Source organism: Drosophila hydei, unplaced genomic scaffold (assembly GCF_003285905.1).
Source record: "Drosophila hydei strain 15085-1641.00,03,60 unplaced genomic scaffold, DhydRS2 tig00008139-arrow-pilon, whole genome shotgun sequence".
Classification (NCBI taxonomy): Eukaryota; Metazoa; Arthropoda; class Insecta; order Diptera; family Drosophilidae; genus Drosophila; species Drosophila hydei.
The window spans coordinates 2623156-2650499 of NW_022045847.1; the positions used below are offsets into that span (position 1 = coordinate 2623156).

Consider the following 27344-nt stretch of genomic DNA (forward strand, 5'->3'; position numbering starts at 1 on the left):
TGTTTAAACGGCGCTAGTAAATTAAAAAGAAATACTTAACAAATACGAATATATACATAAATTAAGCTTACTATAAATTGTTAGGAGACTTGGCTTTGGGCAAAAGTTTGCTGACGGCCTTAATGTTAAGCATGATTTACATATGTTAGGATAACATCAAAACAATAACACTAGCAGCGCAGTGTGTTAAGCTCTCACCACATATGCAATGCGCTTTTTCTCTCTTACACAATTCGAGTTGTTTGCAATTATTTAGCAGTAGGCACACACGGGCTCTCCCTCTCTCCGAGTACCCCCGATCACCCATCCCTCCGTTAAATACTTAAACATATTTTTATGCTAATTGCTATATATACATATGCACGTATGTATTTACAAAATTCTCTCGACGCATACGCTCTTTTACGCTTCGCGGCCTATCAAACCATTGGGTGGCTGTGGTCGTGTCGTATTGGGCTGCAGCAGCCAATTTTCCTTAAGTATATTGGACGTATTGGCGGCCGACGCGGCTGCAGCAGCAGCAGCAGCAGCTGATGCTACTGCTGTTTCAGATGATGGCGTCGCTGTCTTACGCTTCTGACTAGCGCTGCGACTGCGTGAATGCTGCTGTTGCGACTTAATGCGCGTGCGCTGCTTTGGTCGACTGAGCGGCATTCGCTCCATTTTGATGTGCTCCGTGTGCTCATCGTCATCGTCTTCCTCGTCCTCGGCACTGTAATTATAAAGTAAATATTAATATATGCATTATACATATATATACATAGGTTTATTTCTACGAGGGTGGTGTACAAAATGTTCGAGCATAATGTAATGCTTATCTTTGTTATTGTGTCGTACATTTGGCAGACCACCCCGTAATATTTCGCTTTTACTATTACTTGTCATTTTCGTCTTCATTTGAGCTACCAGGTATCATATGCGCTGGACCCATCATAGCCGCATAATTGGGGTTCTCGCTGGTACAGACTTGATTTTGTCCAGATCCCGTCTTGGGTTCGCTCATCAACACATAGTTGGGGTTATCACTAAGCATGCTGAATGGCGCTGCTGCTGTTTCTGCTGCGGGCGTCTGCATGAGCTCATAGTTGGGGTTCAGACTGCTGGTGGTTAGCTTAGTTGGCGGCCAAGCCGAGTGGGGTTTTTCTCCACTGTTTAATGACTCGTCCAGCAGCTTGTAATTGGGATTGTCGCTGATAATAGTAGTACTGCCATTGCCTCCAGCACTGGGTGTGGTTGCAGTGGGTGTGTAGAATCGCGGTGTACCAGCATAGCTACCTGCACTGCCGCTGCCACCACTCTCAATGGTGCCCAGATTGCTGGCCATGGACATCATTGCCATACCCGTGGGATGGCTCGTTAGATTTGAGTTGCTACTGTTGCTAGCCGTATTTGAGATGTTGCTCCGGTGGCTATCGTTACTGTCACCGCGTTTTACATTGATGCGACGCAAGGTGTCCGCCAGCACACGCATCAGACTCGGATGACGATTGTTGCTTGCATTGGAGCTAGCCGCCGATGCAGTCGAGGGTTGTAGCGAACTGGAGACAGCACCGCCACCCACAACACCCCCACCAATATCCTCGTCTGGCATAGAGCTGCTCATATCAGGCATAATGTTACCTCTTTTCATTTTCGGCAGTAGATGTTGCTCACCGCTCAAACGGCCGCTGCCGCTTTGTGGTAAATCAACAAAGTTGGGACTAGGATCGTACAGCTCGTAGCCTCGTTCCCCATATATATTTTTTTCCGCATTCCCATCTATATCAGGTTGCACATATGCAGCATCCTCCATGTGCGAGACACCGGCTGTGGGCAATGTGCACAGCGCATCCGGCGTGCTGCTCACTATATAGTCGGAGTGCATGCTAAAAGGCGAATTCGTCGTAGCCTGATCATCGACTAGGGCAATGGGACTCTCCGCGGGCTGTTCCAATGAAGTGTTGTGCTCCATGTTCGACTTGTAACCCTGATATTCACCCACACGTAACGGCGTTGTTGCATCCTCGCCATCCACCTCGGCATCCAAATGAACGCCCGTAAAAGCATCCATTTGATTACGCTCCTTGCGCTCTTTCTCCCGGTATTGCACACCTGAATCTGAATAATAGAAGGCCACCTCTTTAAAGCCAGGACTGGACAAGTGCTCCAGGTAATCGATAATGTCCAGGAACGAGGGCCGGGCCGATGGTCTATGATGCCAGCAGCGATGCATGAGCTTATGCAGCACCTCTGGACAATTGTCAGGCCGTTCCATGATCCCACCATCAATGACATAGCGCAGCACCTGCTCATTGGACAGGCCCTGATAGGGTTGAGAGGCAAGTGTCGCCATTTCCCAAAGCACAACGCCGTAGCTAAATACATCACTGGAGCTGGAATAGACGCCATCGCGCAAACTCTCCGGCGGCATCCAACGTACTGGCAGAAGTCCCTTGGTTCCTTTGCGGTAGTAATCTGTCTCATAGATATCCCGCGTCATGCCAAAATCGCCAATCTTCACTGTTAGATCATCTGCCACCATGCAGTTGCGTGCGGCTAAATCGCGGTGCACGAATTTCTTGGCGGCCAAATAGGCCATGCCATCGGCTATTTCGATGGCCATCTGGAAGATACGACTATAAGGTGGCGGCTGCACAGAACCTACTGTGGTACCCGCATTCGTGAGTCCAATGCGTTTCTGATAGACTGCCACTACATCTTCTCGTTCGTCGGGTCGATGAGCTCGTAAATAGGATTTGAGATCACCCTTCTTCATGAGCTCCATGACGACGAGCGCTGGCTGGCCACGGGAGCATACACCTAGCAGGCGAACTACATGATAGGTGTCGAACTCCTTCATTACACTTGCCTCGCTCAGGAAATTGGTGCGCTCCCGATCCGTGGCATTTTCATTGACTGTCTTGACTGCACACGGTGTATCTTCGCCAGAATTTTGTGCCTTGAGTATGCCCTCATAGACCATTCCAAATGAGCCCTGACCCAAGGACCTTAGTAGAAGGATGCGTTCTCGCGGAACTTCCCAATCGTCGGGAACGTATTGTAGACTTGCATAGAAGGGATTCACTTCTGTATTCATGACCAAATCCTGTGGATGTCCCCTCTTCGCACTGAAGAACTTAAAGTAGATAACTAATCCAGATATGAGTATCGAGAACCCAAAAATTATGCCTATAACCAAAAAAGTTGTCCATGATTTCGGCGGCTGTAAGCATGAAAAGATACAACTTAGACATCTGTGTGCTTAGTTAGTAAATCTAAAATTAAAACTAAGCCCTTTTCTTGTTGACAAAATTTATGATTTGCGTTAATTAAAAATAAGTCAAAAAGCTCTAGTCGAGGTGCCCGACTAACAGACACCCTGCTGTCAGTCTTATCTGAGTTTAAGATTTTCAATAACATGTATCGAGAATTAAAAAAAAAAAAAATACAAACCGACATTACGACATCGAGAATCGTACCAACGTTTCCTACGCAACGCGCAACAACTTTGCCAACACCGCTACCTCATAATTAAAAAATATAAAAAAGGAAAAAAACGTCCCTTCACCACCTGGTCTAAAACCTAGAACTTGTCAGTAACGAGCGCCAACACCGCCACTGCTCTGCTTGCTACTTAAGTTGAGAATTCAATCGCAATTTATTAACTGCATTCGATCATAATTTTAATCGATAACAAGAAAACGCAAATAGTTATTGAATGTTTGAAACAAACTTGATATGCGCGTGCTGTACACGGACCTACAAACGGACAGGGTTCAATCGACTTGGCTTGTCGTCCTGATCAAGAATATTTTGGCAAAAATAATATATAATATATATTAACTTCAATTATTTACCGGCACTGTCACGTAAACAAGATCCGTAAGATCTCCATCGCCGGCCAATGAATTGGCCCTAATGCGAAAGCTGTATTTGCCCTCGTTCAGATTGGTGACAATATAGCCGCTCTGATTGAGATAGTCTTGTACTGTGATACAGCGTTTTTCCTCGACGGCATCTTGCTCCTGACGCTCAAAGATAACTATGTAGGAAACTATAGCACCGTTCGGATGCTGTGGTTCCTCCCAGCGGAGGCGAACATTGCCTCGAGTGGTGTTCAGATTATCCACAAGTTCGCCCGTTAAATTAAATGCTTTGTCCACATTAGCTGTAGCATAGACACACATATAAGATTAGAGTGATCACTGATTCCAAAGAATGACCAATTACTTCTTACCTAGTTTTTGAGTTCTTTTCTCCAGTGGATAGGAATCGCTACACAAGTCTGCAATGTCATCATCGCCCTGCTTTATGCGACAGGCGCGTACATTCAGCGAATATAGAGAGAAGTGTCGCAATTTTTCGAATTCAAATTCTGTTGTATTTGCATCCACTTCAGCAACAAAGATTTTGTAGTACGTGTCGTTCGTATCCATCACGGTCACGTTTCCCCACATTGAATCTGTGAGTGTTGTATAGGAGTTCACTCCTACAGTCACTGATCTGGTTAAATTATTTTCTGTCGATCGAATATGCCGCATTAGCACGCTACTCATTTCGTGCCCCTCTTCGTCAACTTCAATATATCGCCTGCTCCTGGGTTGCACACTATTCGGACTGTTATTATCGCTGGGCAAGGTGGTAATATTGGAAACCTCACTATTATTTCGCTTTTTTGGCACGTACAGAAAGTTCTGGAGCGTATTTTCGAAATCTATGTCATCAAAGATTTTAGCTTCAACTACTTGTTGATCGAATACGTTCCGACCCCCAGCATCGCATTTACAGTCAGGACCTGGCGTCTCCTTAAACGTCTTCTCTGCAGGTGATAAAAACGTCTCCTCATCGTCGGATGTATTCGGTAAAGCTGCAAGGATTAACAAGTGACTAAGATATGTATTTCTTAAATGTTTCAAAACTTACGATCGCGACAGAAATTGCGATGTTGCTCCAGCTTAGCATCGCGACGCCTGATTTCTGCGCGTACCTGGTACTTCGCTAGCTGGCCGTTCACTTCCAATGGAGGTTTCCAACTCAACAGCTGTAATGAAAAAAATGAAATATATTTTAGTCTACCTTTAACTTTAGTTGCATTAAAGCGCACCTACAATTTTCGTGCTGTCTGTGGAGCGTGCACTTATCCGGCGCACTTCCGATGGCTTATAGGGCAAGGTCCGGAAGTGTATTATGTCACTCTGATAGTTTCGTTTTTCCGAGGAAATCGTCATGGTGCGTACATAAAGTGCATATTTTGTATAGGGATCAATCTTATCAATGTAGCGCACCTTGTCCTTGCTTAATTCACCCACAATCCAGCTGTCACGAGAAGCGGAAGGAAACTTGTATTAAATTGATTTCAATTGATCAAACTATTCAGATATAACGCACTTATCTAAACAAGGTTGATAGTTGTCCCTAGTGACATTGCCATATGGATCGAATGTGAAATAGCTTTGATAACCAATGAAGGAACGCTCATCATCATAATTGACGGCGTCGATTTCGATTGTAACGAATGTTGAACCCAGTTGTATGATTTTTACATTCAACTGCCTCGTATTGCCTGTGAGAAGAGTTTACAGTTAAGTTATATATTGGCAGATATTTCATAGTAATTAACATACATGTGCCCTTGTTTCCATTTGAATCCTCGGCCACCTCGTTTTTGTTGAATTTCTCGGGCTTGCCCGGTAGCATGGGTCGCAGCTTGTCGATAGTCTCAATACAAAGTTTGGGATTGAAGTGAAAGAAAATGCTGCCGTTACTAATGATGACTGTTTGATTCTCGGCCCAAATTGTCTCTAAGTCTCGATTCTCCAGCACATACATAGCATAAATATCATCCATCAATTTCTCGCCCTTAATTTGTCGCAGACTCTTAAAGAAGTCCAACGTTGTTAAGCCATAGGTCAAATGGACCTTCAGGAATAAATTGATAGTATGCACCATACCAAGACCGAAAACCAGGGCATCAACCATGTGAGCTATAAAAAAGAAGCGTTAATTGGGCTTCAGACGGATCGATACGAGACACTTACGTCCGCCACGCTTGATGCTGATGGTTAGACCATCCTTGGTGATTACAGTGCAGCCATGGTACTCCTTGGCTTTCTCTAAACTGTCAATGGTACCGCCTGGGCACTCCTTCTGACAGGTGCCATTGCACTTTTGGCAGGTATTGTTCATGATCGTGTAGCCCTTGTCGCAACGCGTTGTACATTTGCCGTTGAAATGCACCAGTTTCATCTGGTTACTGCTCTCGTATTTGGTGCCAATCTTCTCACACATCTCAGCCGTAATGCATCGTTGTTCGTACTACAAGAAGAGAAAGAGATTAGATTCAATGTATATAGGCTATATATGCACACATTCGATATTTTCTATTTAATATGTAGCAATAGTGCAATAAAAAACTAACTAACATATTGACGATGTATGCAACTGAAATTATTAATTTTAGAAAATTTAAGCTCCTAAATTTAAAACACAAGTATAAGTACAAGTAGATGTGCTCGAATAGGATAAGCCCTGAGCCCTGCGTAGCGATCATATTCCAATCATTCTACAATACGCATAACCACGCGCCTAGCTCCTATTTTCAATGTGTTCAAGGTGGAAAAATAGATATTTGTTAGTATTTAATAACAGTCAACGAAATTAAATATTTTTAAATCTAAATGATCACTTTTATAGTTGATTGATCTGAGATTACAAATAATAATTTCAAGATAAGACGTGAGGTAGCATGCTACACTGCTAAAACCTGTTAATCACTTTACAATTATATAAAAATAGGTGCTATCGAAATAAAATATATATATAAATTTCTGTTCCATTAGTTTTTTTGCTCTTTCCTCTTAGTTCGCTAAATTTGAATATGAATGGTCATATTTCATGGAATTTAGAAGCGAAAGCTTCTGGATTCCAAGTAGTTGGCAAATTAAATAGTTTACAAAAACTAAACTATTTATTATGTATTATTATTATGAATGTTAAGCGAATGTTTTCTAACCATTGTGTTATAATAATAATAATGTTATCAGAAGTCCAATGTCTATTGTGCACTTTTACACGTATATTAAATTGGATATTAAGACTTACCTGAAAAAAGCCATCGGGGCATTGATTAATGCAATTGCCGCCGTTAATAGAAACATTGCGACAGGCGACACAATCGCCCAGCAGCGGGTTTGAACAGCCGCCTAGACAGGACTCGTTGCAACAGGTGTTCTCATTGATGCAGTTGTAGGGACATTCCTTTGGACAAACTACACAGAGAAAGAGAGAGTGGAGAACAGAGTTAAGTTTAAGGCATTTATTTTGGGAATCTGATAATGTAGCTCACTTGTCTGGCAGGCTCGACTGTTCCAGCAATATCGCTTGTGACCGGGATATTCCTTGCAAGCGGGCACATTACTGGCATCCGTCATTGCGTTCTCTTGTGCATCGTCGTTGATCTCGCCAGGGCAGCGTGCACATTCGGCCTCATTGCGATTGAATTTTAGCACAATATCCGCATCTGTCGCATTCTTAGAAACGATCCTGTGCCAATTAACGGTCTTTACGAAACACAAATATAAATTCCTTTCGATACGCACGCCTCCATTTGTGATTGCACGCAAATTAGTCAATCCGATATCCAGCAAATCCCGATTCTGATACACCACCAGAGCAAAGCTTTCAAAGAGTAAATTCCCCCTTATAACACTCAAGTTGGGAAAGATTTGCGATAACGATATCAGATTTTGCACACGAAAAACTATTATATAGCCTGTGACCTCGGTGAGCAGTGGATATGTTGTGTTCAATTTATCCGCATCGTTGATCAGTGTTATAAGCAAAAACCCCTCAATGATAGTACAGTTAGCCAGCTGTTTCAGTTCTGATATATTGTTTCGTATATCCATCGACTTACAGGCTGTTTTTTGTTGAAAATTAAAAAAAGAAAGAAAGAAGAATGATGTAATATATAAATATATATATATGTATACAAAACATATATATATACATGTAATATATACCACATAAATTCATACAGTGAAGTGAGAAATTCATACAGAAATAAATACTTATTTCTTGCAACAGACACGTCCATAACATTCAATACTTAACAGTATTTTTAAACTGTGATTAGAAAGTGATAGTGATGGAAATATTTATATACATATAGATCGATAGATATAGCTCATTAAAAAGCTACAAGTATCTCTGTCAGACTTACGCATTTCCTTTCGCGCCAATCGCACATTACTGTTACTGATGCTGTTGGTGTAATTGGTATTGATGCTGCCATATTCATTACGAGGTCGCCTTGTGAAAGCTGCCAAGCTGTCCCCAAAGCTACGCTTCGCTGTTGATGGAACTCTCTGCAGTTGATGTTGATCATTTTGCGTAGTCGGCGACGACGGCGGCGGCTGCACCGCAATTGCAGTAGTCGCATGTAATGTTAACAGCGCGAGTATTGTGAACACAATGCTTTGATGACGCCAGTGTTGCAGATGCTCTTTTTGCTGATGATAACTGAATTTCTGATGCTCTCTTCTAAGTGCCTTTTGTTCTTCTTGGTGCCGCTGTTGTTCTGATTGCAATTGTTGTCTTCGTCGCCTTTTGAAGATAATACAAAATTGTCGCAGCAGCGTTTGTTTTTGTATAAACAGAAACAACTGCAGTGTGACCAAAAGGCTTAAGCAATCGCTGTAAATCTTCAAATATCGATTCCTTTTGTGAACGTGGCTGTTAATATTGTTGTTGCTGGTGTTCTTCTTCTTGCTGTTGTTGTTGTCGTTGTTAGTGTTGCACTGGCAATTGGCGGTTGTTGTTATTTTTTGGTTCTGGTCATTTGTACTATTACTACCACTACTCCAATTTTTCCGACTACATCTACTACTCTTTGTACAGCAACATGCTCCAGGAACATGTTGCTCATGATGCTGATGACGTTGCTTTTGTTGAATTTGCAGACAGCTGCTATGCTGCGAAACCTCCAGCTTACTGGGGAATGTAGTTGATGTTGCATGGCTGTTACTGCTTCTGATATTACATATACTGCTACTGCTATTGTTATTGTTACTGTTACTGTTACTGTTACTGTTACTGTTACTGTTACTGTTACTGTTTCTGTTTTTACTTTTGCACAGGTTGCGCCTGGTGCTGCTTGCATAGGAACTGCTGCTTGTTGCTGTCTGCTGAATGCAGCAACATTCGGTTGCTGCTAAAACTTGACGGCATATGACACAAATATTGTCGTATGCTGTTGTTGATAATGCCGTTGCTATTGTTTTAGTTGTTGCTAATACCTCATCCGTAGTTGTTGTCGGCGCCTTTGTTTTTGTAGCGCGCCAACATATTCGCCAGGACCACCTTCTCATTTTGATGTTATTTGAACTCCAATCTTCCACCTTCAGACTTTCACTAGTTTCTGTCTTAAAGCAAAATGTTTCAACTGGTAAATCTGTTAAATCCATGTTGTTCAATAAAATGTAGCAAATTTTTTTTGTATAAAATTTTGAAATAGGGGCACTGGCCCGCTAAGTAATCATCTCTCTTTTTGTCTCGCTCTCCCAAGCTTTATCTCTCTTCCTGTCGATCACTCTCTCTCTCTCTCTCTCTCTCTCTCTCTCTATCTTTGCCGATTTTTAACGTTTTATTTGTTATTATTGGAATGCTTTTTGTCGTCACTTATTGTTGTTGTTTGGTTGGTTTGAAACTGTAATGAAAATACAAAAAATGGAAATGTTATTGTTAAGTTTTTTTCCAAACAGTAACGAGACAATATAACAACAGCTGCGCTTGTATGTGTGTCCACACATATGTGTATCAGTATATGTAAGTACTACAGCCACAAGCAATAGCAATAATTTTATGCGAAAAGGGCGCCAACTGGTCGACACACGTGTCGCTCCAACGTCAACGCCGACGTTGACGTTTCGTTATCGATTTAGCGTGACCAAGCGTGCACACATATTGTTGAACTAGCATTCGTCATTAACCGAATGTAATTTATATTTACATATACACACAAGTGTGACTTAACAGCTTTTACTTTTTAAAGTATTCACTTAACATCTGCATTACATTAAAATGTGCACGGACTAACATAGCGCCTAATGTTATTCAATTCTGTTATTTAGATATCTTGTCTCTTAGTCCACTATCTCTTCTCATTTTTAAGGAAACTAACATTTTTTAATACAACTTTTATATTCTAATGCGATGTTACATTGCTCGATTAGACAGCAGAGTTCTGCTTAATGTTGACTCAAGAACGCACACACCCACACACATATAAATATATATATATATACAAAAATCGAATTACTTGTATTTTATTTTTTATTTTGCCGCATAAAACATGGTATATGTTTGTATAGATATAAATAAAAGTGATTGTTATTGTTGTTGTTGTTTTTGCTGCTGCTAGCTAAAAATCATTGACGTTTGTTTGCTTGACGCTTGACTCTCACTACACTGAGCGAAGAGAGCGACTGCGATAGCGTCACCGACGCCAGGCCAGCGCTCCTATTGTAAAAGTGTAGTAAATAGTAAAACCGAATAGAAAAAGTGCGCGTAGCGTATTTACAACTACGTTGTAATTCATCATCAGTTGACGCTGCACTTCCCCTGCCGTCTTACACAGGGTGTTGCCGGTTTTTCGGGGCGTAAGAAAAATAAAATGCGGCTGCGTTGTCAGCGGTATGAGAGTTGTTGAGCGCAAAACGTGGCAGCAAAGCAGAGAACGAATACTGTATATGAGAGAAGCGCAAGAGTTGCCATAGAAAGAGGCGGGGCACATGAACACCACCCGCCTCTCCTTGTTCTTGTGCAGTAGTAAAAATGCTGCTGCGTAGTTAAAATGTACTCACACACATACGCAAACACGCACGCACGCACGCACGTACGCACGGATGAATGCCTACATACACAAAACCGTGTGTTTTTCTGTGTATGTATTTACAAGCACTATTAGAATTTTTGTTCTTATTGGCCTCTCGGCTTGCAAATTGTTTTGGATACCCCTGAAGAACTGCAACAATAACAACAAGCTCGCTCTCTCCCTCTTTCTGGTACTCACGCACACACAATGCTCTCTCGCTCTCTTAGCTAATGCTGTGGGTAGTCGTTTGTGTTATTATGCTTTATAATTATTTTTTTCTGTTTTTGTTTTATTGCGCAGTAAAAATACTTCCTAATAGTCGCGTTTCTAATCCTATGGCACCATATAATAATTAAAGAGAATTAACAAAATCAAAATACCATTAGAGTTCTAATTAAAATAATAAAAATATTGTTATTAATATAATATTAAAATTATAAAAATAGTATTTGTAATAGGAATTAGAATTTTTTTATTTTAATACAAATTAATAACAACAAATTCTTAATATCAAAGGTACCGGTGCAGGTTGCGTTTTGAGGTAACGCCATGAAGTCTGCTGCTTCTATTCTCTGAAAACGGTTTTTAAATTCTTCTGTCTTTTATGCGTAATAAGAAAAGCACACGCACACACATTCATGCACACACGCACACACACTTAAGCGTGCGCTTAGCTATGATATATCCCATGAGATCTTAATTATTAAATAACTTTCCTTCTAGACTAATAATCATGGACTAATACAAATACTCCGAGTGCAAAAAGACATTCATATGTGCCAAAGCACGTCTCTAGTATTTGAAATAGTCAAATACTAATACAAATGTTCACAGCCAAATATTAATACTAATTAATATTCACAGTATAGTAGATATCTTCTGCTTTTACGGTATTCAAGGTAATCCCGTACAGAAACCCAAACGTGCACTTTATGGGGTGTCATTCTGCCTGTCCATATGCAACTGCAAAATCTGTGGACTCTAGAATAAAAATGTATGGGATACAATTCAATAACTGCAGTGAGATCTGCTTAATTGAAATATTGAACGCAAATAGTTCACTTAAAAAAACTTGATCTGCAAGTGCTATATAGCAACCAAGTATTAAAAAGAAAAAACAAATAAAAACCGACATTCCAACACCAAGATTCGAATCAACATTGTCAACTCTACCAACACCGCCACTTTGTAATTAAGAAATAAAAAAAATGGCAAAAAACACATCCGTTTGCCGCCTGGCTCGAACCCAGATATTGCCGCCTACGAGTCCCACCTCTACCAACACTGCTACTGCACTGCAGTGCACTGCAAGTCCCAACTTAAGAAGCAGCTGATAATTCAATTCTTGGAATAGAAAAGAATACACTCATTTAAATGTATTTGTACCATGTATAGGAAAAATGAGTGCGCTTAGCGCTGCTTGACATGTGAAAATGTTGCAAATTGGCCGAAAGCTTTGTTTGATTACTTCTTTTTTATTTAATGGATTTTAATGAAATTATCATCATCCAAAATATAACAAAAATCAAAATTGTAGAATATATACTACATAAAACTAAATACAAAATTTGGAAGCTCAAAATATAATTTAATAACTGCATTTCGATTATGTTTTTAATCGATAACAATGAAACGGAAATAGTTATCGATTATTTAAAACAAACTTGATATCCGCATGGTATACACGGACCTCCAAAAAATGTCAGTCTCTAGCTCTTATAGATGTTGAAATCGACGCACGCTCACATACGGACAGACCTTATGGTGTCTGCCATACCTCTTTCTGCCTGTTACATACATTTGCACAAGACCAAGATCAATGGGATCAGGGTAAAAAATACAAATCTATTGCTTTTGTAGGTTCTGAGATTGTCGCGTTTATACAGGCGCACCTGATAAAGAATATATAACATTTAAGGGGTCTGCTACCCAGCCTTCTGCTTTTATATTAATTTTAACAAAGCCATTATACCCTGAATTCTGATTTTCAATGTATTTAGTGTATAAAAACTTCCGAACAGTTGGGGAGCCACAGTAATGCGAATATGTTATGTACAAATTTTTTCTGTTACACACACATACTTATAAAGAGCGCGCGCGTTAGAGAAAGAGAAAGAGAAAGAGCAAGAGAGAGAGAGAAAGAGAAAGAAAAAAGAGTAAGAGAGAGAGAGACAACGAGACAACAAATGACTGGGCTCATCAAACTGTATAACATTGTTGATGGGAGGGTGACCCAATTTTATAATTTTATATTTATTTTTACTATCAGGTGGAACCTAAAAAAACGCTACATTTCCGTCTACACTTTGACAACAACAATAATGTTATCAGCTATGCACATATGAGAAAAAACTTGGCAATTGTGTTATTGTTTATTTTCATTAAACTCGGTCACAGGCGCCATCGTGTGCTCGCTCTCGTTAAATATTGAAAGCTGAAATTAGCACGCTTAACAGTCATTTGTTTTGCTGTTATTTTACTTCTCCTTCTTTTTTACAGCTAAATGGCTGCTTGCATTTTGCTCTCTCTTTCTCAATGCATTCGTTACGCACGCGCAGCTGCTGGCAGCGGCGTCAAAGCTATGGCTGACGTCGCGTACTACTGCTGCTGCTGCTGCTGCTGCTGATCGAAAGCTTCTGAGTCATTTTTGCAGCAACAACAACAGTAAGAACAGAATCTCAATGAGCAACAACTATGATGACGGCATTGACGCTGGCAATAACGGCAAGATCAACAAACAGCAACAACAATCACCACTCTGCACTGCGGCTTCCTAAAGGCAACAACATTCCAATCAGACACAAAGTTGTCCGACCAGTTAACAGCAGCAATAACAACGACAACGACAACAACCAAAGCGAAATATTTCTGATGCTCCAAATCTCATGGGCAAGTTTTATATTATGATTTTTGTATTTTAATATAAATGTTTTCATTTTCTTAATTTTATTTTTTACACGCTCACAAAAGATGAGCAAGGAAATTTCACATAATTTAATATTTAATAATATAAAAATATTCCTATTGATCTTAAAAATTTAACTTAATTATGTGATTTTTTAGTTACCTTGATGAACCGAACAACTGGAATCTAATCACATACCATGAAACGCAAGTACTGTATAACCTCCCAATTAACAAAAAAAAAAAAGAAAATATAGTTAAAAAATTCGGCCATACTTTTGAAAAAAAAATTAGGAATTTTTAAATAAATGCGAAATTTAATTTTGTAAATAATATTTATTTTTATAAATAAATATTACTTTTATGTTAATGTTGATTTTTTTGTGTTTTGAAATATGGGTTTTTTTAATGGGAAATTATAGTATTTATTGTTCCGTTAAACATTGCTTGTTTCTTTGAGACTATTCATGAAATTAACTATTTCATCTTATGTGATGACAGTCAAATGAAGGACTTCATTTGTATGGTTGATTCTTAAAGAATTCGCTAAATAATTCCCAGAGAGAACGAAAACCAGAGAGATAGAAAGAGAGAAAGATAGAGAGAGGGAGAGAGCAAGCACTACTCTTCTATCGCACGACTCAGCATAACGATAACAATATGAACGACAAAGCCCGCACGAGCAGTTGGCAGGTGAAACTAAACTTGTTGATATAGATATTTACATATATTAAGCTATAATATGCATGCCTGTATTGTGTTTGTCAGGCGTGTTGTTTTGCTCAACATTTAGTTGGTATACGTTGCGAGTCATTTGTGTAAGTTCCAGATAAGCAACGTGACGCCTCACGCGAGATATATCGTCGCGCCCGTTTGCTAACCGGTAGGGGGCGTTTGTGTGCCAGAAAGAGAGACAGACGCAAAAAGCGGGAAGGATGGGTTTAGACTGAGATGATCTCGGTGCAAATGCTTATAACGAATATGACATTTAGATGCGAGACACACACATCATCATCAAAGCATGAAGTATAAAGCTATCGGTGAAGCCACACATAAAAGCGAGTTAGATGTATTTATGTATATACGCAAACTAATAAATTCCTACACTTCAAGAAATATATATTTACTTAGTTTACTAAAAGATTATAAATAATATTAATGCATTGAAGAAATTCGCTGTCTATAAATTACAATGAGTACAAATTTTGCAGTCATTCACGGTCTAAGTTCTACCAGGTCCAACAGTTTAGAAGACATGCTTTTTAAGCAGTCTGTAGTAACTTAGCAGTCTGTGGAAACTGAAGAGTATTTTTGATATGTCATGATATGCATCAATAGAGGACATGTTAACAGTAGCTCAATGAACGAAGTTTCAAGTTTCTAGTTCTAATATATTCTATATATTCTAAATACTTTTAGATAAATAGATATCCATATTTTCGATTAGCTTCTGAATATAATGGGTTTGTTAAAATGTAGGTAACAGGCAGAATGAGGCGTGATACAATCCATAAAGTATATATCTTCTTGATCAAGAAGCCGAGCTGATTATGCAATGTCCGTGAGTTTAGGGAAGTAACTGTTTGTTTGAGATGCTATTGAGCACATTCAAAATGGGAATTCAGGATATACAACATATATAAAATGTGTGTAACAAAGAGACAGCTTGGCCGATCACTTACACGAGCTGAGTCGTTCCAGGCACATGAAATATTTATCGATGAATACCATACACAGTACTATGTAACTCAATAGCTAATTTTCCTCAGTATATTCAAGCGGAGCGCGTGCGTGCGTGTTCACTCTCACTTTCTACTGAAACAATTATACTTGTCTCAAGTTTTTTCCGATTGATTCCCTTGTAAAAACCCATATACATATGTACATCGATCAGATGATTCCGTTCTAAAATTCATATAAAGTTGCTCTTGCCCCTGTATGTAACAGGTAGAAGGAGGCGTGGCAGACCTCGTTAAAAGTATGTATATTCTTGATTCGGACGAAGAGCTGAGTCGATTTAATCATGTCCATCTGTCCGTCCGTATGACCTGTAATCCTATAATTCCTGTAATCCATACAGAGATTTTGTATGTTTTGTATTTTTTGTATTTTGGATACTCGCCTCATTCCTTCCAAAGAGGGAAAGCCGTATTTGTTAAATACTTGTGATGTGTTTTAACGAATACGGATCCCGGATGCCATAATTATGTCCTAAAAACACTATTAAGAAAATCCATCTATTCAAAACAATTAAGTTTCCATAGTAAAGCCCACGCTGGGCAGTAAGCAGAGCGTGTGCTTATGCATGCATAGAATGATTGGAATATCAACGCTTCGCAGAGTTCCAGTCTCCCAGTCGAGCCATCTCGACTAGAGAAATCATACTTCTCATCCCGTCTCTCGTTGCAAACAAATAAAATATTAACAATAACTTGGCTGTTTCCATCCAACCTACGCTTAATATACTTCGCTTGTCAACCTGATCCAGAATGTATGTACTTTATAAGGTCTATTATCCCTCTGTCTTTCTTTACATATATTTTCACAAATATATTGAAAATGGGACTTCAGCATATAAAAATGAAAAAAACATCAGAACCAGGACCTCAAACACACATCTCTAGCTTCAAAGACACACAACATATAAAGCTAAATTTCGTTAACATTTTTTAATCGATAACATTAAAACAGGAGTAGTTATCGATTATTTGATATAATTTTGATCTGCTACAGGCGGATCTTCTGCCTTTTCGAGTGTCTCGCTCTTATAGAGTCTGAGATCGACGCGTTCAGACACGGACGAACGGACGGACAGATAGGCGTCCTAATTAAGCATGTTTATAAAAACCTTTTAATAAAATCAATTATAGCCTGATTTTTCATTTTTAGACCAATTAATCGGCTTATAGAAATAAGTAAAACCGTTTGAATGGCAATCATTTTTATTATTTGATTTGTTTTGGTATTGGTAACAAACGAAACATCATAAAACTCTGTGATGAGCTGTACCGATTCATACGAAAAGAAAGAAAGAAAGACAAGCTCAATGATGGCCGATTACAAGAGACACCTGTGAAAGATATTTAGAAATACCATCGCGCTCCAAAAGAAATTAACTCTGGATACCTAAGCTTCGCGACCAAACAGGTTGCGCATACCAAGAAACCACACCAAAGCCGAGACGAAAACAAAACGATAAAACTATCGGAAATTCCACCCCGGTGACGTTCAGCAGTTGTCGCTTAGTCAATCTAAGAAACTGATCGACGTAAGAACAACAAACATAATTACTCTGTATATAAAATTCAAATATTCACTGAAGCAAGAGTTTCCTTAGTTTTTATAATCGTATAATAGTTTTTTGCAATGTCCGTCTTGCTATCAGTCCGATTGTCTGTCTGAAATTTAGAGCCCATACTTGTTGGTACTCTCGAAACTGATAACAGAAACGAAATATATACTGGTATAGTAAATACATTTATTTATCTTCTACAGTTTCACAGCTATAAACACTAAGTTCTTGTGTTAAATCGTAAAATTGCAGAAACATCAATCGGATAGACCCCTAAATTGTGTGGCCCTTTGGGACGTGTGAGATCTATTGCTACTGATTTTTCAGTACATTTAATTTTTATTGCATCGAGAACAAGTACTATACAGTCCATCATACCCGACACCAAATTTCATATTGGTTTTTAATTAGTTTATTTTTGCCAATTTCAACATCTACAACAGCTAACGACTCATAATTGTGTTATAGCTTTTTAGTCCTTATCAAACCCATTTGCAAGCCGTTTAGATCAGGTATTACTAGTTTTTATGCTTAAGTATTGTTATTGATAACACCAGCAGCGGCACTGGTACGCAGGCTACACCAGCTACAATCCACAACTTACAATGCATCACCCTCTTCAATAAAAATTGATAATTAATCATGAATAGAATTAAATGCGAATGCGTAGGGCTGACACGCATTCAAAATACGTATCAACTGTTGCCTCAAATTAAATTTGAGCGAGAAATCCAATAAGAGTCGAAATACCTAACTAACCAATACCTTCTGGAAAATATCAACGTCAGCAACTATATATAAAACAACAGTGCTCTAGTGGAGCGACTCGACTATAAAATACCCTGAAATTTTCAATAAAACTTATTTTCTACAAACAACAAGCGACTGATCTTGAGCTTCAGGTTGGGCTCTACTATGGAAACTTAATTATTGAATAACATTTCTTCTAGGTTCTTATTTAAACGTTTAGAGCGTGATCATAACATTCGCCTGTGTCTTTAGCTTAAAGACAAGTCTCTAGTATTTGAAGGTATCCAAAATTAAAGAAAATACAAAATCTACCTAGTAAATTTGAATTTTTTTTTAAGCTACACTTAAAAACCTAAGGCCTGCCGGACATGGCTAAGATCAAGTCCTGATCTAGAATAAATACTTCATAAGGCCTGCCTGTTACAAACATTTTCACAGAACCATTATGCCTTGAATTCCTCTTTTCAATGGGTTCGGGGTAAAAAAATATTTTTATATATACATATATACATATGTGATACTATTATATTTATGCGTTCGGCGACGCACGTTCTTGGATTGTTTGTTATTAAACCCTTATCAGTTGCACGCGCTTTATTTCGTTTCATTCTACTTTTGATTGTGTATCCACATACTCACACAGTCATTCGCACTTACACACAAACATAAGCAACCCAGAAAACCGCAGGGCCGGTTGGGAACTAAGAGCGTGCGCTGAAATTGGCTGTCACATTACGCTTGATGTTAAAAATGTTTTCAACACATGGTAGTTAATGCTCTAATACCCCCAAGTCAGCAAGTAAATAATTCGTTTTGTCCTGAGTGGTCAGTACAGATGTAAATTCAAAATTTTAAGCCTTTAATGCTCTCTGTAATAGCGTGTCTGACATACCAAACATATTTCCCGTTTTGGCACGCCCTTAGAGGGCGGATCCAAATTTCAAATCTCTAGCTTCAATAGCGGTGAAATGGTTTACATTTATACGGAGGAACACTGCACAAAACAAGATATAATAAATATAATAGTAACAATAATATGAAATCCTGCACATAACATGGGATCGACGCACTCACAGATACGGAAAGACTGGGTGGACTGGGCTATATACATACATATATACATTCATTTGAACAAACCCGTTATACCCCGCTATCCATTTTCAATGGGTTCAGGGTACAATATAAAGATTGTTTAAATATATGTGAACAGTACAAAAGACAGTTTTAAGCTTTTTAAATATCTATTTAAATCTCTCAAAAAAGTTATCATTCAAGTATTTTATTTAAGTGTTAAATGGAAAATAAATATTATTTCTTTTTCAGGATTCAAATCGTATTACACTTTAATATATTTAATTTTAAAGTTGTAGTAATACATAACAATCTAAATTTAAACCAGGTTAGCTTGACGTTATTATAGACGAAATTTCAAATCCTAAATTAAATACGCTACTGTAAAAGCGTGGGCAAACTTCCTTTCTGAGAATGCGTCAACTTACACTCTGGTGTCGATATTTTATTATATATTTATATATATATAAACAATACAAACGTTTGTATACATATGTACAATCTAGCGCTTGTTTTTATTTACTAACGACAAATATTTTGTTGCTGAGTTGTTCTACTGCGTATATATAAGAATGTAATAGGCATAGAACGCGAAGAGTATGAATACTACTAAACGACTTGGTGTGATATTTTATGAGCAATATATATGTTATTTCCTGTTCTTTTGCTGACCCCTCTAAAAAAGTCTGGAATTCCAAGAACTGCCTCAACAACTAACCCAAATAAAGATCAGTAAATAAGAGAGAGAGAGAGAGAGAGAGAAAGAGAGAGAGAGAAAGAGAGAGAGAGAAAGAGAGAGAGAGAGAGAGAGAGAGAGAAAAAGAAAGAGAGAGAGAGAGAAAGAGAGAAAAAGAAAGAAAGAGAGAGAGAGAGAGAGAGAGAGAGAAAAAAAGAAAGAAAGAGAGAAAAAGAAAGAAATAGAGAGAGAGAGAGAGAGACAGAGAGAGAGAGAGAGAGAGAGAGAGAGAGAGAGAGAGAAACACAATACTGTTTACTGTTAGCAGGTCGCCCGATTATGATTTAAACTAACGGTCCAGTATACCGCAGTAGTGAACCTATTGTTTTTCAACGGTCGATGATTAAAAGTTCTGTTCTGTTCCAGCACAATTCCTTTGGCTGAGCTGTTCTCCTGTTGATCATCAACAATTGAATAAATACTTAATTCGATTGACCCACAAGTATTTAACGCTTATGCAACGGTAAGTTGACTGAACCAGTTAATACATTTATTCTTTAAATTGAACGAAATCTCAAGCCTTGAATTGTTGGAAAACAATTAACTATTGTTGTATTATTTGTTCCTTAACAGCTTAAAAAAGAGTAATTTTAGGTTATGTGGTTTATTTTGCTACACATTTTTAGTTTCTCTCTTTTTTAAAAAGAGAAAAATATAAAAAAATTTTTGATTATAGCTCATAAAGAAAATATTTTAAAAGAATTATTAAAGTGCAAAGAGATCCATGGTGTAGGCTCTGTCGTGCTTTGCGGAAAAGTTGCCTGCAATGTGATTGGTGATCAGCCTATCACCGGCTTAAGGTCTTTACCTCCAGAGACTGGTATATTGGAGAATCAATTATCCTACAGCAGAATAATGCCAAAGGAACAGTTTCATTTAATGACACCAGAGAGAAGATAATTTCTGTTTTATTTATTTTCTTAGTATTAAAGACTCTTCATCATACTTCTCCTTCTATAAAAAATACTTTTGTTTATTTTTATACCCTGATCTCATTGAAAATGGAAAATCAGGGTATAATGGTTTTGTGCAAATGTATGTAACAGACAGAAGGAGGCGTGGCAGACCCCATATATTATATATATCCTAGATCAGGACGACAAGCTGAGTCGATTGAGCCCTGTCCGTCTGTCCGTATGTGTGAACTATAAGATCTAGAAATTTTTTTTGTAGGTCCGCACATATCAAGTTTGTTGCAAATATTCGATAACTATTCGCATTTAATTGTTTTCGAATAAAAACATGATTGGAATGCAGTTAATTAATTATATCTTGGACGTCTTAAGAGCAAACTTTGTAATTAGGTTTATGTATATTTTATACAATTTTGATTTTTGTTAGAGTTTGGATACCGGCTCCAAATTTCCACAAATTCTTAAAATTTAAGTTTATTTGGAACTAGGGCCATGATGTGAAGGCGTTTGCATCTCAACCAAGCCAATAAGATATGTAGATCATATGCTCAAACTTCCATTAAAATCCATTAAGTAAAACAGAAGTTATTAAACAAAACGTTTGGCCAATTTGCAAAAGTACATGTCAGCAGCGCCATGCTCACGCATTTTTCCTATGCGTGTGCACACTTACATTCAAATGCGTGTATTTTTTTCTATTCGAAGAATCTGAATTGCGATTGAATTGTGCTGAATTATTAGCTGCTACTGAACTTCAAATTTGCAACTCTTTTTTCAAGCGGTGCAGTGGCTGCGTTTTTATTTTTTATTTTTTTTAATTATGAAGTAGCAGTGTTAGTAAAGTTGGTGCGCGTTGCGTAAAAATAGTGGGTTCGAATCCTGGTGTCGTACTGTCGATTTTTATTTGTTTCTTTTTTTGAATACTCGATACAAACTACGGAAAATATTAAAAAAAAACTCAGATACGACTAAGATCAGGGTATCTCCTAGTTGGGCACCCCGACTAGAGCTTTCTTACTTGTTAAGTTTCTATTAGTTATATATAAAAAGTAAAATGAATCAGAAGCGAGTCTAGAAATTTGTATAAATTGTCATTTATTATTTTATTTATAAGTAAACGGAGTACGGTTTGTGTCATGTATATGTATTATTGAAACAAATGTTAAAATGGCTTCAGCTCTTTTAATGGGTGTAGGGTATTCTAAATTAATTTTAATTCATCAATTTAAACGTTCATCAATATTTTATTATTTATTAATTAATTGTAATGTGAGCTTTTCAGTAGAGATTAATGGAGTAAAGCTACAAATATTAATAAAGACAACTGAAAAGTCCTACAATATATAATGCATGAATACCTAAGCATCGCTAAATTATATAATGAGATTTAAGATTATAATTGACTGTAAAATTCTCTTATCATTCCGTTATTGATGACTGCTCCATCATTAATTACTAAACCACATACTAACAATACGAAATATACATAAGTATATACATATACATCATACCACAGTCGAACGCAAGGGCCACGATCAGCTTCTGCCTTAGTTAGCGTCGCTGTTGAAGCCATTTGCGGATTGATGTTGTAAAACTATTGTAATATGTAATTTTTTAAGTTTATAATTATATTATATATACAACAATTTTTGTTGTATGCTTTTAAACCATATAAAACGTGATAAATACACAGATAAGCAGACAAACACACACACATACACAAACACACACACGCGTAATGTGCTTACATACAAATATTTCAAAATTACCTAATTGCCCCGTTACTTCTACGCACAAGCCGGGAAAGGGCTGCTGAAAAGAGAAGATCCGGCTACATTGCATGATATGTGTATGCCGCTTGTCTCTTTTCAACACACGCTCTGGCTTGCTAACGCTCTGTCGCACCGCATTTTTTTTCAGCTGTAATATGTGTATATGTGAGTGAGTTAGTGAATGAATGCAGTGAGTACAGCGTAAAAAGCTGAAGGCTAACGCAACTACGAGCAGCGCATGTTGTAGTTGTAGTTGTAGTTGTGAATCAAGTGAATGAAATTCAGCCCGTATTTTGAATGATATTTTCAAGTGTTTTTTGTTCGTCGTGTGTGCTCGTGGACTGCAAGTGTGTAAATAAAAATTATCAAGACTAATAGCAAAATCATCAATATCGATGTATATATGATATATATTTATACACTTATATATTTATATATTTACACTCATGCTTATATTTGTTACGCTTTTTCTATGAACCACGATTATTTTTATTTACACACTTACATAAATACATATGTTGATAACATTTATGATTAGATTTTTAAGTCAGCTCACAACTGCAAGCCAGATAGTGTAATATCCAAGATTGTGTAGCCGCTGCCGCAGTCGACATCGTCGCCGGCGTTGCGCTCTCCCTTGTATTTGCAATTACACAAGCGGCTCGAATTGTGCGCATGTGTCTATGCGTGTGTGTGTGTAACTGTGTGTTGTTTATGTGATTTGTATTTCGAAATTATCAATGAAATTGTAGTTTACATACAAATATGATGTTGTGTAGGTTCAATTGGAGTTATTGGCTATCACTCACAGGTACACGTTCTAATTTCATATTGAAACTGCATATGTATAAATGTATACTAAATGAATTATTGCTTTCCAACTTATGCGCATGTATTATGTGCATTTCACATTCACACAGGTATGTAGCTTTGCTTTAATCTGCCTCCTTATTAGAATTGACTTCACCTTCTATGCTTAATGCTTAAGCGATATCTTTTTCGGTTTAAGCTTCATATGTATATATTCCACATATATATATGGATATATTCCTGCTTACTGTTATGAATTTATATGTAAATACGAATTTTACAATTAAATATACACTCGTTTACAAAGGAAAACTCTATTTTCCGCAGATTAGGGTTAGAGCAACAAATTTTGATGAAGACATTGTATGGGGCGGACCATATCTTCCTATTCAATTCATTCTTGATTTTTGTTGTTAAAGGTAATAAGAGGATAGAGTTATAAGTATATCAATTTTTAAACTAAGAATCAACGATATAATTATTAGGCTGAAGAATTCAAATAGTTCAGAGCAAGGACGATATGCATACAAGTATGCATTGCTTTAAAATACAAAGAATTTAAATGCGTTCGAATAAACTTTTAAAATGCTGTTTGCATTATCTCAATACGCTTTACAGTTCACTTCAGGCACGGCCAGAAAAAAAAAACTGGAAATAAATTGGGGATATTTAAAATGACCAAAACAATAAAAACGATTGCGTTTCAACGAAACTAGCGAAGTAAATCTGTATTTGTGAACATAAACAAATGCATATACAAACATAGTGTATACATATAAATGTATACATGTACATAAATATACAGCTGTGCATATTTTAGAGCTTTTACTCTAGCAGAGCTTTCCAGTCGTCTCACTTGTCAAATTTGACATTTGTTGCTGAACCGTTCATAAAATTGGCGCCAGACAGATTGGCATTTTTCACGAGTAGCAGGCTTTGTTGATATGATTTATTAAACATTAAATTTGCTTTAATGAATTAATTTGATTTGATTTCGACAGTGTAAGGAAATTACCCGCGCATACACATAACAGTACTGTATTTGTGACTTCGAGAGCGAGAACACATTGTATGTGTGTGTATTTGTGTAAGCGCCACTTGAGTGGCGCCAAAGAGGCGCATTGCACAACGTAATTTTCTCAGTGAGAGAAGAAAATGCAGAAAAATAAAAAAACGGTAATTATAATAACGACTAGTGCAACACCAATAACAAAAATAACAAAGAGAACGATATGTCTAGTAGCAGCAACAAGAGCCGCAGCAGACTGAATCTACACGCATAAAGTAAAACGAAATACATATTTACAAACTGCGGAAAAATACATAACATCAACACAATAACAACAGCTTTACTGTTAACTTTACTATGGCAAAGCTAAAAAGTTGTTAAGCTATTAGAATCTGCTTAAATTGTTTCATATTGCTTTGACCGCTCTGGTGCTACACACAAGCAAACAAAAAATCACTAAAGCAAAAGTCAGCAGTAATAACAACCGCGAAAAAAGCACGACACATAAAAGAGCCTAATCAAGATCCAAAACGCCGCAATAAAGCAATAAACAAGACACAATATTTATTTTTTTTCATACCCAAGACAAAAGGAAATAAGAGCAGCCCGATTTCAAGCTGCTGTTACGTCTAGCCGTCTCTCTCTCTCTCTGTCTCTCTCTCTCTGGGGCTCTTAGTTTCAGTCACACAAGCACACGCACTCCGCTAAGCCTAAAAACATAACGAGACAGACAAACAGACAAACAGACGCAAGCTAAATGAACATGAGCAAAGCAATATAAACAGCGCCCGCATCCTAGAATGAGCTAGAAGGAACATGACAAAGAAAGAAACCGATGAGAAGAAAGCATGAAAAAAAACCTAAGCTACTACGTACGCAGTTGATCAATGCTTGAATTCTTGAATTAGCAGACACATACCTATATATGGGCATACAAATGTATTTGTATATATGAAACTATTTTGAATTTATTGGTTTTTCATGCACATTGCTATTATTGTTATGATTTTTCATAGTCGACTAATATTTTCTGTCATATATATATATCTATAACATATGTTATATATATATATATAAGCCTATATACTATATACATACACACCAAATTCATATATGCTCACAGACCAAATGAATGCCAACCACACTGGTCAAGTTGTGCGAGCGCCACCAACTAAACAGCGTATACTGCGTGAATGTGTGTCTATATGAAGTTCAACTCACAGTAATGAGAGCGCAAATTTTATTCAATTGGTTTTTGCTTTTGCTTGATTAACGTTTAGACACACATACACAGCTAATCGCGCAGTAAACGTACGTTTAACAATGGAGATTTAATACTCTCTCTTTCTGATATTTAGATTATAATTAATTCATTACAATTACAAAATTACTTTTATTGTTATTTGTTTTTATAATCTGCGAGCGCCGAGATGTTGAAATATAATAATAGACAATAATAGAAATCTATTGAACGATTGAAAGTCAACAAAAATAACAAGACTCCAAAAATATTTTATAATGCGTAATACTCGATACAATATGGACAGCGACCAACAATATGTTAAAATACTACACAAGTATATTTCAAATTTTATGGTTTTATCAAAACTTAAAAATATAACAGAATTTGCACAAAATACTATGAAGTCAGATCCGATTTTCATGTTCTAGCGTTTCTGTTAAGCTACAAGTTAACAAGTAGGTCGACAAATATAATTCTCTTACAATTTTAAGCTTCTCACTTTGCACTATCATAGCCTCTCTGCAGCTCTATCAATAACACAAACAGCTTATTCGCTCTCTCACCTACTCGTTCGCTTATAATCGGTTAGGCATAAAGCTGTACAGTGGCTGCTTCGGCACGCACAGCAACAACGATAATCAACCACTGCAACAGCAGTAAGCCTAGCGAAGCTCGCGTGTCCAAGTTCCACATTAACAGTTGTTGCAACATTTCTGCTTAGGGTGAGATGATGGCGCCTCTGTCTAGCCCCAAATGTACCCTACATTGACAGCCGCACCTCTCTCTCTCTCTCTCTCTCTCTCTAATTTACAGATTGCTTTTGTTTATAGTTGTACTACAGAGCACGACGGACGTGGTGTAAAAATAAAACAAGAAGATCAGCAGACTTCGAGAGACGTCGACGTGACGCTGCCGCTGGCGTCGCTGCCGTTGACAGCTGAGGCGAACGATTTACATCGATCACACATTTTATGTCACATGAAGAGTCGCAGCAGCAACAACTACAACAACAACACCAATCGTCGAGGCGAGACAGTTGGGTGACACAGACACTGCCAACGAGTGTGTGTGTGCGACGGGCTACGAGGCCATTAGATGATCGTTGCCGTCTAAATTTAAATGTCTGTGCGTTTCAGTTGCAAGGCAAAAATAAATCTACATAAGTAAAGCTAAACGTAAACAACAGAATGAAAATACAACAAAAAACGAAAGAAATTAAAATAAACAAGTAAAAATGATGGAGTCGGGCGCGACCAACTGCATAATACTTGTTCGCGGTGCCAGAGCAGTTATGTATTCTAACATTTATATTTTCAGATGAGGCACACACCACCAGATCTGTCTGTCAAAGAAAAATCGGCGATCTTAAATCAAAAGCTACGGAATATACCCCTACTAGTCGTGGATACATCATTTTTGGCTAACAACAAGAGCAGTTCTGTAGTCAAAGTGGATCAGAATATTTATTTATTTGTAATACTTGCTGATTCTAATTGTAAAACTGTGCCCTCAATGTAGTTTGAGACAATTTCCATCTGAAATCTAGAGTATATATATATCTGTCTGTCAAAATCCAATAAACTCTTTTCACTTCGTGAACAAGTAAAAAACAAGTATTGGATGCAAAAACAAAGAAGAAACGACTTCTTTGTATTGCCCGATCACAAGATCGTCGCGACCGTCGATCTAATTTGCTTTCTTTTTTTGGCGCTGTGAATGCCACAGTGTCGAAGGGTTGCACGGTTATCACGGAAAACTAGCAACTCGAAGGAGGCTAGCCATTTTGAATATAGGCCAGACATAGAAAGCAGAATGCCACTATGATAGGTCCAATCAGCAGATATTAAGGCAGCTCTAGTCAAGGGTATCCGACTAGGACATACCGTGACCCCAATCGATCTGCCTACTCCATAGCCATATCCAGTAATCGAGCTGATTACGTCTGGGCGGCATGCATCGCGTCTACCAACACCTCTTATTCATTGCTCGTG

The 27344-nt window shown here is 37.8% G+C and overlaps 1 protein-coding gene across 1 annotated transcript; it reads right to left on the reverse strand.

The window, feature by feature from the left end:
* On the reverse strand, positions 1-26146 carry LOC111600855 (insulin-like receptor). The gene is made up of 13 exons (XM_023317168.2): positions 26132-26146; positions 8201-9598; positions 7325-7897; positions 7081-7247; positions 6018-6294; positions 5604-5963; positions 5368-5542; positions 5088-5295; positions 4903-5020; positions 4217-4846; positions 3837-4147; positions 879-3202; positions 1-712 (listed from the first exon to the last, which is right to left on the reverse strand). Exons 2-13 carry the CDS (start codon positions 9441-9443, stop codon positions 403-405), a joined length of 6696 nt encoding a protein of 2231 aa, XP_023172936.2. The 5' UTR covers positions 9444-9598; positions 26132-26146; the 3' UTR covers positions 1-402.
* Positions 26147-27344: the final 1198 nt, after the last annotated feature.

What these genes read in the sequence shown, in the direction of transcription:
- LOC111600855 (XM_023317168.2), bottom strand. Translation starts at nt 9,443, where the DNA reads ATGGATTTAACAGATTTACCAGTTGAAACATTTTGCTTTAAGACAGAA. An exon ending in TATCAACCTTGTTTAGATAA is followed by an intron (nt 5,296 to 5,367) that starts GTGCGTTATATC and finishes TTCTCGTGACAG; the next exon opens with CTGGATTGTGGGTGAATTAA. An exon ending in GAAAAGAACTCAAAAACTAG is followed by an intron (nt 4,148 to 4,216) that starts GTAAGAAGTAAT and finishes TCTATGCTACAG; the next exon opens with CTAATGTGGACAAAGCATTT.